Source organism: Enhydra lutris, unplaced genomic scaffold (assembly GCF_002288905.1).
Source record: "Enhydra lutris kenyoni isolate GAN:26980312 unplaced genomic scaffold, ASM228890v2 scaffoldscaffold85, whole genome shotgun sequence".
Taxonomy (NCBI): domain Eukaryota; kingdom Metazoa; phylum Chordata; class Mammalia; order Carnivora; family Mustelidae; genus Enhydra; species Enhydra lutris.
The window spans coordinates 7,024,247-7,039,131 of NW_019154169.1; the positions used below are offsets into that span (position 1 = coordinate 7,024,247).

Genomic DNA, 14,885 nt, shown 5'->3' on the forward strand with positions numbered 1-14,885 from the left:
TTTTCTTTTTTAAGATTTTATTTATTTATTTGACAGAGAGAGAGGGAACACAAGCAGGGGGAGTGGGAGAAGGAGAAGCAGGCCTCCCGCTGAGCGGGGAGCCTGACGCCCGTCTCCATCCCAGAACCCTGGGATCATGACCAGAGCTGAAGGCAGAAGCTTAACAACTGAGACACCCAGGCGCCCCTGAAGCATCTGTTCTAACTGCGTTCTGTCCTCCCAGGGCTTTCCAGGGGCAGGCTTTCCCTCCTCCCATGTTTCTCCTCACGGGCTCACTTTCACAACTGTAGACCTGAAGCCCGAGACGCCCATGCCCTGGGCAGTTGTGAGCATTTCCTTGTAGACACACAGAAAGGTCTGGAAGAAAGCATACAGATGTATTCACGAGGCTCCTCTCCAGGATGCGGATTCAGGGCAGGCCTCACAGGGGGCCTGGAGAGGGCCTTGAACTTACATGTTTATAAGAATTAAAGAACAAACACGTAGAATTTAAAAAAAAAAAAAAAAAGTTGTCCTTTTACCTTCAACCTGGGTTTTACTCCTTAGAAGTAACCACTGTTGGGCGCCTGGCTGGCTCAGTGGGTTAAAGCCTCTGCCTTGGGCTCAGGTCATGGTCTCAGGGTCATGATGGAGTCCCACGTTGGGTTCTCTGCAGAGAGCCTGCTTCCTCCTCTCTCTCTCTCTCTCTGCCTGCCTCTCTGCCTACTTGTGATCTCTGTCTGTCAAATAAACAAATAAAATCTTGAAAAAAAAAAAATGTATCCACTGTTAAACAGTTGGGTGGGTATCCTCCTAGGTCCTTTCCTTATGGACATTTATGTTCTCGCTTTCACTCTCTCTCTTAATGAAATCCACCCCCTTTTGTTGAAGCCATATCATTTTGTTTCATTCTGCAGTTTGCCCCTTTCCCTTCACAAGTGGAGGAACTCTGGAGCAGGGTTGCCTGGGTTCCAACCCCAGAGCCACTGCTCTGCAGCTGAGTGACCTTGGGCAAGTTACTCAGCCTCTCTGGACTCCGTTGGGTGGGCTTTAAAAGGAGGCCAGTGGGGCGCCTGGGTGGCTCAGTGGGTTAATCCTCTGCCTTTGGCTTGGGTCATGATCTCTGGGTCCTGGGATGGAGCCCACATCGGGCTTTCTGCTCAGTGGGGAGCCTGCTTCCCCATCTATCTCTGCCTGCTACTCGGCCTACTTGTGACCTCTTTCTCTGTGTCAAATAAATAAACAAAATCTTAAAAAAAAATAAAAGGAGGCCTGTGATAGCCTCTCCCTCACAGGGTTTCATCAGGATGAAATGAGTTAATGTGTGTAAAGCACTTAGCCCAGTACATAGTGAGCACTCCTGAGTGTGAGCTCTACCTGTTCGCTTCCAGCCATGTGGGCCTCCAGCGCTCACGGCAGGGGGCTCTGCCTCTCTGTTCTTCTCTGTTCATTGCTGCATTGTGTCTCTGGAGTAGAGGCAGCCGGACCCATTTAGCCCGTCCTCTGCCAAAGAACTATTAGGTCTTCCTACGGCTTCCATGTTAACACATTGTGGCGGCGTGAGTGCCCCCGCAGCAGAACCGCCGTGCACCTGTGTTTCCACATGCACTGGCGTGACTATCTGAGCAACAGATTCCTAGAAATGGAATTGCTGGGTTAAAATAAAATAGTTGCACACCTGATGTTTGAGCACATAATTACCGTTCTTTCTCCCCACTCCCCCAAGGAAGGGAAAGAAGCTGTACTTGATTTATACACTTGGAAGAGAACAAGCCTCTCGGGAACTCAGACTCCCAGGCCCCTCACCGGTGTGAGTGAAGGGGCTGTTAAGATTTCAGTTAGAAACATCCATTCTCTGGGTTCTTTGACCTTAAATACAAAAGTGCAAATAAAAAGTATATATATTTGGTCTCTATCCCCAGTTCCTGGCCCAGGAGCTTCTAAAATCCTTGGAATTTTCTGAGTGATGTGGCTGATAGGAGCCTCTTTTGTTCTGTAGAATAAGCCCCCTTTCAACCGTACCTGAGTTTATGCTAATAAGGTGATTCTTGGTGGACTCCTGGATAGCTTCGGGATAGGGGCTGGTTGCCGGGGAAACCAGCCCTGTGATTAGAGGGTTTGAACTTTCAGCCCCACCCCCCAACCTCTGGAGAGGAGGGGGTGCTGGAGATCGCAGGCGTCGCCAATGGCCAGTGATTTAATCAATCATGCCCACATAATGCAGCCTCCCTAAAACCCCAAAGGACGGAGTTCAGAGAGCTTCTAGGTTGGTGAGTGTATCCACGTGCTGGGAGGGTGGTGCACCCCCAAATTCCATGGGACTCAAGACCCTTCTGGACTTCATCTTGAGTATCTCTTCATCTGACTGTTGATTTGTACCTTTTATAAGAAACCAGTAATAGTAGGTGAAATATCTCTCACTTCTGTGAGCTGTTACAGCCCATTACTGAGCCTGAGGAGGGGGTTGTGGGACCCCCAGTTTGTAGCCAAGTCAGACAGATGTGTGCGTAACCTGGGGACTCCTGATTAGCATCAGAAGTGGGGGGCAGTCTGGTGGAACTGAGCCCTTAGCCTGCACGGACTCCAGGTAGTAAGTGTGGGGATTAAATTGTGGGACACCCCGTCAGTATCTGCAGAGAACTGGAGAATTGTTCAGCGTGGAAAATCCACACATGTGGTGTCGGAAGCATTGCGAGTGTAGTACTCAGCCGGGTGACCCTGCTCAGGGCCCTGCTGTGGGTGTTGTGGCTGCTGGAGCGATCTCTGCCTGGGGGCTTCCTCAGGGGACATCTGGAAGTTCTGGCCATTTTGTTTACTGGGAGCTCTAAGGGGTCCTATGGATGCTTGAATTTCCAGTAAAGTGGAGGAAGACATAGAAGGGAGAAAACAGATTCCTTTTTTTTTTTTTTTTAAATAAGATTTTTTTTATTTGAGAGAGAGGGTGCACGAGCTGGGGGGTGTTCAGAGGGAGAGGGAGAATCAGGCTCCCAGGACCCCCGATCATGACCCAAGCTAAAAGCAGATGCCTAACCGGAAGAGCTACCAGGTGTCCTGAGAAAACAGATCCTTAACCTGAAGTCAGCCGAGCTGTTGCTGACGTCCTAGAGTTTTGTCCTTACGAATTGATTTTTGAAGATACTCACATCATTTGCGTATTCACACAACATGCTCATTTGGGCTTCCACCTCTTATTTAGAGTGAAGTGGCAAAGGTGTGGGAGGCAAACCAAGGAGACTGGGGATCCTAGCTGCTCCACCTACCTCCTACCTACCTACCCGCCAGGTGACGTGGCCATGTGACCTTTGCCTCGTCTGTAAAATGGGCATGCCGGAAGTCCTTGCTTTATAAGGTCATTACAGCACACGTCCATACATGCCAAGTGTGTGCATTACCATCAGCATTATGTTATCACCCCTTCCCCAGCCTGCGTGTGTGGCAGGAACACACGTGGTAGACCCTCGTCCCCTGCAGGCTTAGAGCCACTGGAAGTCCAAGGGGAACCAGAGCTACTCAAAGGCTTAAAAATCCAGTGAGCTAATCCCATAGCCCAGGGTGTGTGCAGACCCCTGGGAGCTCAGTGAAGGAAGGATGAGAGCCATTGTGTCTGTGGTATGGGAGGAAGTTAGGAAGGAGAAGACGGGGTAGGCCGGCTGCCCTGGGTGGGGCCCAAGGGTGTGGACAAGACGTCCCAGAGCAGCAGTTCCCTGAAAAACCTCCTGCCGTGGTCCCCATGCCCTTCAGACCCAAGAATTTTCATTGTATGTGACCCTCTTAGCAGCCTCCAGCCCTCACCTGCCCCTTCCCAGACGGCAGCCAGGGCTGGGGCCACGGGGACACCGGCTCTCCTTCCCCTCTGCGTAGGCCTACTCTGGCTCACGAGTCTGCCCCCTCTTGCATTTGCGGCAAAGCAGGGCTTGGTGTCAGACCCTCCTTTCTTTGCCCTCCATCCTCTGTCCTCAGCCCTGGCTACATAATAGAATGAGCTGCAAAGCTTTTAAAAGGCTCTCAGGCCTGGTCCCCACCCCAGACCAGCTGATTCAGACTCTCTGGGGGAGGAGGGTGAACACCTGTATTTTTACAAAGCTCCCCTGGTGCATCTAATGGACAGTGGGGGAGGGAACTGCTGCCTCGTACACTGGCCACTCCCAGCCTTCCTGCTCTAGCATGTCAGCCTCACTCATCAGCATACCCGGTGCGTGGCAGGCGCCCTCTCTCGGGATCAGATGGCACCCCCACAACCAGCCCTTCTGACTGTCCCCTATTGAGAGCAGCCCCCCACCCTGCCCTATCACAACGGTTTAGTCCTTTCAACTGCTTATTGCCCTTTGAAGTTAATTTGTTTTCTGTCTTGATTGACTTATTTCTGTGGCTTCCCTCTCCTGGAAGTAAGTTCATGGCTGGGCAGGGGGGTGGAGGGGGTCTCTGTCCCGCTCAGGGCTGTATCTTCAGCACCTACAATAGCACATTGTAGGTGTTTGAAAAATGTATTGAATAAGTGAGCAGATTTTCGGTGCTTGGTGTTTGTGAAATGAATGAGTTTTACATGCCTGGTCAATGTTCAGTAAAAGAATAAGGTTTTTGTGCTCTTTTGACTGAATGAATTGTTTCGACTGAATGATTTGTAAGAATGTGATAGGGGTCTGTTGTATGAATGAATAAGCTGGAAGGACTAGTTCTTACTGGACAAACGAATGACTTGTATGTGCGCAGAAACTGCTGGATTGCCAAGTGCATGCAGTGGGTCATCTCCCCCTGGGCCTGAGAGTAGCCTTCAGACTTGATGCCACAACCCTGAACTGACCAGAGTTCTTGGGTCCCACTGAGCCCCACTGATAGTGACTGGATCACATTTCCATGAAGGGGTAACACTTGGAGCAGATAGGGGCAGCCTTGGACACAGAAGACTGCGTAGGAAGGAAGCTTTGGGTGCCTACCTGCTCCTCCAACACATGTGGTCACCCAGTGTGTCTGCCCATGTGAAGGGGCAGCTTGTGCGTGCACACACACACACACACACACACACACACTCCATGCATTACTTTCAGCTTCCCAAACATGCCTCTTCCCAGGGACAGACACACTGGGTCACCCAGCAGGTACCACCTACCCTCAGGTCACAGGCTCTGACTGAGCCTGTGCTGTTCCTGGTCTGTAAGGTTGTCATCCCTCCACTCATGGATTTAGCAGCACTCATGTATTAGTGGCCTACTGTGTGTCAGGCCTATGCTGGAGATGCAGGCAGAAATAAAGAGAGTCTAGTGCCTCACAAACCTTATGGCAAATGGCTCATTATGTGGTAAATTACATACATACATTGATGCAGGTAACCCCAAAGAGAAATGCCCAGAGCGTGCTCTGGGAACTCAGGTTGGGGATGGAACAAGGTTCATGAAAAGGGAAAGTCATGAGGAGAAAGAACTATCTAGGTAAGGGCAAGGGCAGTGGGAGAGGCCTGTGCAAAGGCCCTGAGGCAACAGGGAGAATAAGCAGTGGGACTGAAAGAAGGACTTTGTGGCTTGGGCTCCCAGAGCAAGAGGAGAAGAGGAAAGGAGTCTTGAGGGCTGAGGTGAGGATTTTGAATTTTATCCTAAGATTTGAATCTTTATACTAAGATTCAAATGTGAATATGAATTCTACTGTGTGGAAGAGGGCAGCTAGGGAAGCAGACGCAGAGGGAACAAGGAGGCTGTTAGGTGCTTTAGCCATGTGCCTTACCTGTGAAATTGGTTGGGTCTCATGAAAGGCCGGCTCTATCCACTGGGAGTAAAGCAGGCATGCAAAGGCCCTTGGCCTACCCGCGTTGGACATGCAGAATGAACAAGAAACAAACCTTTGTTGTGTAAGCCCCTCGTACTTGGGGTTCTCTGTTCCTGTGGCATACCTTAGCCCACCTTGATGATTTCTGAGGAGGAACAAGTTTTGTGGGTGGAGAAAGATCAGGAGTTCAGGGTGGAAATGGTTAGTGTTACAGTATAGGCTGACATACATTCGTGGTGGTGTCAGGTAAACAGGTGGATACTAGAGCCTGGAACTCAGAGGACCAGTTGGATCTGGAGATATTTTATGGTGTGTCACCAGTGAGGAAAAGGAGAATGAGAGGTCCAGGGCTTTGCCCACTGGGCAACAGGGAAGGCTGGTGCTTGAACTCAGAACTGCCTGATTTCAGGAATGAAGCTTCTGGGTCATTCCCAGCTCTGCCACCTCGTGGCCATCTGGCCTCAGGCACATTACTTCACCTGCCCACTTTAGTTTCCTTAGATTAAAATGGAGATAATACTACTTCACAGAGTTGCTGTGGAATTAAGAGAGATAATAAATGTGAAGTGCTTGGAAAAGGATCTGGACTATAGAAGGATCACATTTGTGGTAGCTGCTGTTATGGATACTGTTTTGTTATATAACTAAAACATCTGGTAGTAGGAAGTAGAATAGTGGTGGCTTCAGGTCCACCTTGACTCAGACTAAAGTGATGACTGAAGCCCCCAGATTCCCCCCTCTTTCAGCCCCTTTCACAAATGGTTCTTCCCTCATGGTTACAAGATGGCTGCAGTGATTCCATACCTCACATCCTCTCAGACTCCAGGTAAGAGAGAAAAGCATAGCCTTCAGCCTTAGGACTCTTGGCAATGATGTCACTGGGTCTCACTGGTTCTGATTGCGTTATGTGGTTAGTTCCTGAGCTCAAGAAGGAGCTCCTCCTCTAGCCCACTGGCTGGGAATCAGAGAAGGCAGGTTCCCAAAGGGAAATCTGGGCTGTTTTGGACAAAAGAGTTCTAGAAGCCAGGGAAGCAAACCACAAGTGTCTACCACTGGAAGGCTTTTGTTTTTCCCTTCTACTCTGCCCTTAGCCATGTCACTTACCTGTGAATTTTTTTTTTTAAGATTTTATTTATTTAATTGACAGAGAGATCACAAGTAGGCAGAGAGGCAGGCAGAGAGAGAGGAGGAAGCAGGCTCCCCGCGGAGCAGAGCCCGATGCGGGGCTCGATCCCAGGACCATGGGATCATGACCTGAGCTGAAGGCAGAGGCTTCAACCCACTGAGCCACCCAGGTGCCCCCCTTACCTGTGAAATTGGCTGGGTCACTTGCTCTGAGGAGCAGGGTCCCTCAGAGCCAGAACACTGCAGCTGTGGCATTTGCCTGCATGTCCGCTCTTCCAGCCTCCAGGCTTGGGGAGCCTGATAAGGGAGCACCCTCTCAGCTTAGACTTCCCCAGCATCTTTACAAGTGACAGTCTGGGAGCATTTACACATATACACTAGTGGGTCCCTGGTCCTCCAACAGACCCTGACATTTTTAGGGAGCCAGTGTGGCCGGCCCCAGAAGTAAGTCCTTCCTGGTCTGAGGACAGTCAGGACAATCCCAGATTTGAGGCTTTCCCAGCTTTCCTTGAGCCTGGAATGGCCATATGTGACCACATTCTGGCCGATTAGGCCAGAGAAAGAAAGAAAAAACAGAGAAAATCTGTTGAGATGTAGGAGGAATGTTCTGGCAAACATTTTCCTTCCTGACTAGGGTCAGATGGGTAAGAAGTAGAACAATCTTACCTTATCCGTTTCTTTCCCCACTGCCCATGGTTCAATGAGAAGCATGGGTGTGGCCACCAGCTTGCTACTCAGAGGCCTCAAGCCCAAGATGCAGACCAGCAGCACACAGAGGGAAGCAGGGGAGCATGGGGGAGTGGGGGGAGAAAGTGTCTGACATCATCCCAGTGTACCAAGAGTGGAGCCACCGTATCTGGCCTCCTTCCGACACAGGATAATGAGATGTCTTCAGTGCCCGAGCCACTGGCAGCTGGGATTCCATCACTTGCAGTCACATGCATCCCAGCGACCTCTCCCACTGCCACTCGCCTCTCACTGTGTTACCGTCCCCCGTGTTTCCCCGTCCACCATCCCCAGCTGCCTCCCTTGCACGCTGCACTGTGCGTTAGTCAGGGTCCTCCGGTGCCAGCTGCAAAGATTTCTACTTAAGCTGGGACAGTCTTGGGCAGAAGCAGAATTTATCAGGGGCTGAAAGAGCACCAGGAGGCCAGAGGAGCAGGTGTGGAGAACAAGCAGGAGCCAAGGAACACTGGAGAGAAGATACTGTGCGCTGACATCCATTCGGAGAATGTGCAGCCGCCAAGTCCACCCCTGGCTGTGCTTCTGTAATTGAGTGGGGAGGGAGAAGATACATGAAGGAAGGAACCGTGGGGATAGGAGTGGCCAGGAGATAGGCAGTACTTCTCCCCCATTTTACAGATTGAAACAGAGCCACAGTTTTAGTATCCAGCCCATGGCACACTAGGATCTGAACCCAGGCAGTCTGGCTCTCAGAATGAGGGCTTCCTCATCTGGAGGATGGGGTGCTCTCGGAAGGGGGACAGCATTGGACAGCAGGCAGCTGGAAAGGGACCTGTGTGCAGCAGTCCCCAAATCCCACGGAGGCTGTGGGTATCACTCAGCCTCTGAGCGTCACAGGGAGACTTCGCTACACCTGGTCGGGGAAGGGATCTGTGGAAAGACACCGGGGCCTCAGGAACATCTGTGTGTTCTCACAGAAGAGAGCAAAACAGATGGGGGGTTTCTGACTGAGCTGGAAACAAAATGCCATCAGCAAAGCCCATCTGTCGGGAGGTCCTTGCATAAGTAATTCAGGGTTGCATCTGGGCCACTGGTTTTCTCAGCCAGCCCCAGTGTGGCCTCAAAGGGCTAATCCCGGGGTGCCCCTGGCCCAGTTGCACACCCCAGTTTGGCCTGGGATCCAGGGCCCAGCAGAGTATAGGACAGGCCTCAGGCCCTCCTCTCTGGCAAAGCCGCTGAGCTTACTGGTCACCTGAGATCACAGACCAGCATTCTCTGCCCAAATCTGACACAGGTACTTATTTTATTGACCCTTACTTGGTTTTTGTTGGTAACGTTCTTAAGTATTTATTTATCAGCTAGAAGTACGTGCCGGTAATTCCAAAGGTAGCCAGTGGTGTACAGTGAAAAGTAAGGCTCCTTCCTTCCCCTACTTTCGAGACACATTTAGATCCTGGGGATACAGCAGCAGCTCATGTTCTCATGGGGTAGGAATCAGAAATAAATAAGAGAAATAAGTGAGTACCTTCAGAAGTACTAAGGAGCTGAGTGCAGCAGGAGAGGGGGCTGGGCGGGGGGGGGGCAGTACCTAGTTCCCCTTCCCAGAGGCAACGAATGTTAGCAGTTTCTTGAAAATCCTTGTAGATCTCTTCTCTGCCTGGTAGTTGGTTGTCATCGCTGCAGTTATTTTTGTATTTCAAACTGGGAGAAGTTGCATACAGTTCAAGATTTCTGATTTCTACTTAAAAATCCAGTGATCTGGCATCCACATTCCCGCAAAGGGTGGTCACCAGAGCTGAGCCCTACTAGTCTCTGTAGAAATGCAGATGGGGGCACGTGGGGGGCTCAGTCGTTAAGCATCTACCCTGCTCAGTGGGGAGTCGGCTTCTCCCTCTGTCCCTCCCACCCTGCTTGTGCGCTCTCTCTCAAATAAATAAATAAATACAGTCTTAAAAGAAAAAAAGAAATGCCTCTGCTGTCCCACTCACCCAGCCTCACCTGGGTGCTTCTGTCATCCTTAACTAACCCAGCCCTTGAGGCTTCCCTCCTCCTCCTCCTCCCCTGTCTCCTCCCCTCTCTCCTCCCGTGTGTGCCTCCCTGCAACATCTTCAGGGATGCTCCTTTGGGAGCTGGGAAGAGGAGTACACTCTTGCTCCCCACTCCTCTACACACACACACACACACACACACACACACACACACACACACAGCCTTCCCCTTCCTCAGAAAACACCGGCTTGGCAGTCGTTGGTGGGCTTCTCTTCATTGAAGAGTTGACATCATTCAAGGGAGCCAGCCTGGTGAAGAACGGAAGGAAGCATATCCAGATATCCTGGGTGGGGTTTGGTATGTCAGCAGAACAGAAAAGAGGGCCAGTGGGATGGGATCTTAGGGGTGGGGAGAGGCCTCAGGGAGACTGGCAGGGGCCAGAGCCTGTGGGGCTTGTGGACCAGCAGAAGACTTTGGATTTTATTCTAACACAATAAGGAGGCACTGGGGAGATCTCAGCCAAGAAGTGACAGGAGCTGATTTACTGGCTTACAGTATCTATTAATCACCTAGGGTTATCCCCTCCCCCAATCTTCCAGTATTCATGGTGACTCATCTGTCATTTTTTTTTTTTTAAAGATTTTTTATTTATTTATTTGACAGATCACAAGCAGGCAGAGAGGCAGGCAGAGAGAGAGGAGGAAGCAGGCTCCCCGCTGAGCAGAGAGCCCGATGCGGGGCTCGATCCCAGGACTCTGAGATCACGACCTGAGCCGAAGGCAGCTGCTTAACCCACTAAGCCACCCAGGCGCCCCTCATCTGTCATTTTTTACTTTATGGGGGGGGTGGCTGGTCAGGCAGACTGCAGGACAGATTGACAGCAGTCCAGCCTCTACCTACAGGATTCACAGGGGGCAGAGGAATGTGTTTAATGACACCACAAGGGAAAAGGCAGCCAGATCCTGAAAGTGGGAAACTCCACGGGACGAGTGATGTAATTCCTTACACAAGTGAATAGCCTCACAATAATGGTGATGGGCATGGGGAAGACTTTATAGAAGAGACTTAAGAAATATATTCCCCGAGGGGCTCCTGGGTGGCTCAGTGGGTTGGGCCTCTGCCTTCGGCTCAGGTCATGATCTCAGGGTCCTGGGATCAAGCCCCGCATTGGGCTCTCTGCTCAGCGGGGAGCCTGCTTCCCCCTCTCTCTCTCTGCCTGCCTCTCTGCCTACTTGTGATCTCTGTCAAATGAATGAATAAAATCTTAAAAAAAGAAAAAGAAAGAAAGAAATATACTCACCGAGGTAGAATAGGGATCTTGTTTGGATCCTGATTTGAACAAATCCACTCTAAAAGATACCTTTGAGACAATGGGGGAAATGTAATGCAGATATGGAGTATTACATGATATTAAAGAATTCTTGTTAATCTAGATGGGTGTGATAAAGGTACCGTGGTTAATAAGGAAAGGCCTTAACTGCTAGATGTATAAACTTAAGTTTTTTCAGGTGAAATGAGCTGATAGCTGGGATATATTCTAAACTATTCTGTTAAATAAAAGTGTAGGAGTGAGTGGGTAGATGAAACAGGAATGGGGAATCATTAATGGTTGTTGAAGCTGGTGGTGCTCTTCTCTGCTTTGAGTATGTTTGAAAATTTGCATAATAAATGGGTTTTTTAAATGAGTATAAAGATGTCACACACACACACACACACACACACACACACACACACACACACACACACACACACACACAGTCTTTCCTCTGGGAATAGTAATGTCACAGCTCACCTTTGCCTTCTCTCCTTTTGCAGCATGGCGGGGAGGACAGCCCTGCAGCCTGCCAGCCCTCACCCGCATCTCCTGCCTGCTCCGTCCCGCTGAGCTGCTCAGACTGGAGGCCCCAGGACAGTACCTGCCTCCTGAGGTTGTCCTGGCTCAAGTTGTCCACCGCAATGGTGGAGAACTGGACTCCACAGGCTCACAACCTTCCTGTCAGGCTTCAGGGGCCAGCATCCTTCATCCTGGGCCTCGTGGCCCTGAACAATGGCTGAGGGCCAGGGGACCCCATAAAGTCACTCCACAGCTCACAGGGGGCCAGCAGCACTCCAGCGCCCGTGGACTATGACCACTTATCGGCCCATTCCCAATGATGGTGTGGATCTGGCAGCCAGTTGTGGGGCCAGGGGGGCTGATGTCCTCCCTGGGCCCCACACCGGGGACTATGCTCCCATGGGATTCTGGGTCCAGAACGGCGGCATGCCCCAGCCCATTGGTGAGAGCCCAGTCAGCGCCACCACCCGCCCCAGTCCCACCACTCCTGCAGTGCCCAAGATGGGCGTGCGTGCCAGAGTGGCCGACTGGCCGCCCAAGCGGGAGGCCCTGAGAGAACAAAACAACCCAAGCCCCTCACAGGACTCAGATGGCACGAAGGCCACAAAGGGGGCCCATTCCATGAGAGGCATGCAGAACGGACAGCCCCCCATCAGCACCCTGGCTTCCTCAGGACCCAAAGCCTTCCACCGACTCTCCAGGAGAAGGTCCAAAGATGTGGAATTCCAGGACGGATGGCCCCGGTCCCCTGGCCGGGCCTTCCTGCCCCTGCGGCACCGCAGCAGCAGCGAGATCACACTCAGCGAGTGTGACGTGGAGGACACGGGGGAGCCCCGGGGACCCCGGCACACGGGGGCCCTGCCCCTCTTCCGGGAGTACGGAAGCACGTCCTCCATCGACGTGCAGGGCGTGCCCGAGCAGAGCTTCTTCGACATACTCAACGAGTTCCGCAGTGAACAGCCTGACGCCGCGGGGCCCCAGAGCCTCCGAGAGCTGCTCCAGGCTGACGCCGGCCCCCACGTCCCCGGGGGCAGCGGCGGAGCCAAGGGGGACCCCCGCAACGGCCAGCCCGCCAAGGACAGCCTCCTGGGGCTCCAGCCCGCCAAGGAGAAGGAGAAGGCCCGGAAGAAGGCGGTGCGCGGCCTGGGCGGCGGGGACGCCGCGGACTTGTCCATCTTCCGGAAGCTTCGCAGCGGTAAGGCAGACGGTGAGGCGGGCCGGGCGCCAGGGGAGGCGGAGGAGGGCCGCAGCGCGCCAGACGCCGGACGCCCATGGGTCTGCCAGAAGAGCTTCGCGCACTTCGACGTGCAGAGCATGCTGTTCGACCTCAACGAGGCGGCCGCCAACAGGGTGGCCACCGCGCAGCGGCGCAACACCACCACGGGCGCGTCGGCCGCCTCCGCCACGGCGGCCCTCCCGGCAGCGCGGGCGCACGGCCTAGGCGGCCTGGACGCCGCCTTCCCCAGCACGGAGGACCTCAACTGCAAGGAGAACCTGGAGCAGGACCTGGGCGACGACAACAGCAACGACCTGCTGCTCAGCTGCCCTCACTTCCGCAACGAGATCGGCGGCGAGTTCGAGCGCAATGTGAGCTTCTCGCGCGCAGCCGTGGGCTCCCCGGGCGGAGGCGGCGGCGGCGGTGGCGGTGAGGGTCGCGCAGCCGAGCCCACGCTCAGCGCCCACCGCACCAACGCCAGCATCTCGGTGCTGGAAGTGCCCAAGGAGCAGCAAAGGACGCAGAGCCGCCCGCGCCAGTACAGCATCGAGCACGTGGATCTGGGCGCCCGCTACTACCAGGACCACTTCGTGGGCAGAGGTGACGGGGCACGCGGGCTGGTGGGCCGCAGCTTGTCCCTGGGGACCCCTCGAGGCTCCAGCAGAGGGAGGGGGTTCGCTGCGTGGGACAGAGGGCGGTGAGGAGGCAATGAGCAGAGCACCCAGGGCTAAAGTCGCCAGAGCGTCGGGCAGCAGGAGACAATAGATGTCCGTTTATTTAGCAACTGTGCCGGGTTCAGCTGTATGCCAGGCACTTTTTTGAAGAAGCTTGAAACTAAGATTGTGTCTTCCTAGTGCTTAAGTGGGGGGAAGATAAAACTAGATTACTGCGTAAAATATATAAGGTGTCCTAGGGTGGCTAACGCTATGGGGAAAACTAAAGCAGGGGAGAGGGGAATAGTGTCCAGGTCAGAGGATGCATTTTCAATAGGGAATGGCTTGGGAAGGTCTCCTGGGTAGGTGCCATTTGAGTACCGGGCTGAAGGAGGGAGCTGTGTGGAGACTGGGGACAGCGTTCTGGTGCAGGAAGGGCAGATACAATAGTTCTGAAACACCGAAGGAGGAGGAAAGAGGGGGAAAGGAGGAATGGGGGCTGACTTGACAGATGTCTTTGCCCTTACCCTTTCCTTTTTCTCTGCCTATATTGGGACAGAGTGACTGAGAGAGGGTGGAAGGAGCCAAAGTAGAGAGGTCACAGGGGCAGATCATTTGGGACCTTGTGGGCCATGGTGAGGACTCTCGCCTGCACCCTGAATGAGGTGGAGTCACGAGAGGTTTCTCAGCAGTTGAGGGCCCTGAGCTGACTCTTGTGTTCGCAGCCTCCCTCTGGGGCACAGACGTGGGGAAATTGGGAAGCAGGGTAACCACGGGCCGGGGAAGTGGCAAGGCACTAGTTCAGGCAGGAGATGATGATGGACAAGTCTAGGTTGGGAGCCCATTCGTGGGGGAAAAAAGCCAGCAGGTTCTGGATCCCCTTTGAAGGTAGAGCTGTTGATGTGGCCAAGGTGTTACCACCAGAGAGAGACGGGCAGCCCGCATGACTATGTCCATCGGTGCCGGTGGGGCAATTGCAGGAGGCAGCAGAGCATAGTGCAGAGACCACAAATCCAGGCATCTACATCAGGGGCCAGGCAGGGACTGAGCAAAGGGCAACTCCAGCTCGCTTCCACCTCACTGTAGGCATGTAGGAAACACAGGCAAACCCAGTGTTGTCAGCCTTTCTGATTTTTCCAGATTCTCCTAAAATGAAGTTGTTTCTTATTTTTAATGTGAATTCTCCTAATTTTTAAATGCTGACCCCTACATTGATTTGGAATTGCTTATAACTGCCAGTGACAGGCAGGCTTTAAGGACATAGTTTATTTCTCTGATACAAAGAAGTCTGGAGGTCAGCAGCCCAGGGGGCTGGTATGGTTTCCCCTCACCATCAGTGGAATGCCAGCCTTAGAGCATGGCCTCCAGCCCCAGGAGTAGTCTCCTGGCCCAAGATGGCTGCTGCAGCTCCAGCTGTCACATCCATGTTTCTAGGCAGAGAAAAAGGGAAGGGTAAGGACAAAAAGATCTGTCAAGTCAGCCCCCTTTTAAAAAGTTTTCTTAGGGGCGCCTGGGTGGCTCAGTGGTTTGAGCCGCTGCCTTCGGCTCAGGTCATGATCTCAGGGTCCTGGGATCGAGTCCCGCATCGGGCTCTCTGCTCAGCAGGGAGCCTGCTTCCCTCCCTCTCTCTGCCTGCCTCTCTGTCTTC

General features: G+C 52.9%; 1 protein-coding gene across 1 annotated transcript in view; it reads left to right on the plus strand.

The window, feature by feature from the left end:
• LOC111161521 (signal induced proliferation associated 1 like 3) overlaps window positions 1-14,885 on the plus strand; it is a 227,016-nt gene that overhangs the window by 114,485 nt on the left and 97,646 nt on the right. The window contains exon 3 of the mRNA XM_022525245.1: window positions 11,350-13,184. Coding sequence (XP_022380953.1) covers window positions 11,660-13,184 — 1,525 coding nt within the window. The 5' untranslated portion in view covers window positions 11,350-11,659. The remainder of the gene's footprint in view (window positions 1-11,349; window positions 13,185-14,885) is intronic.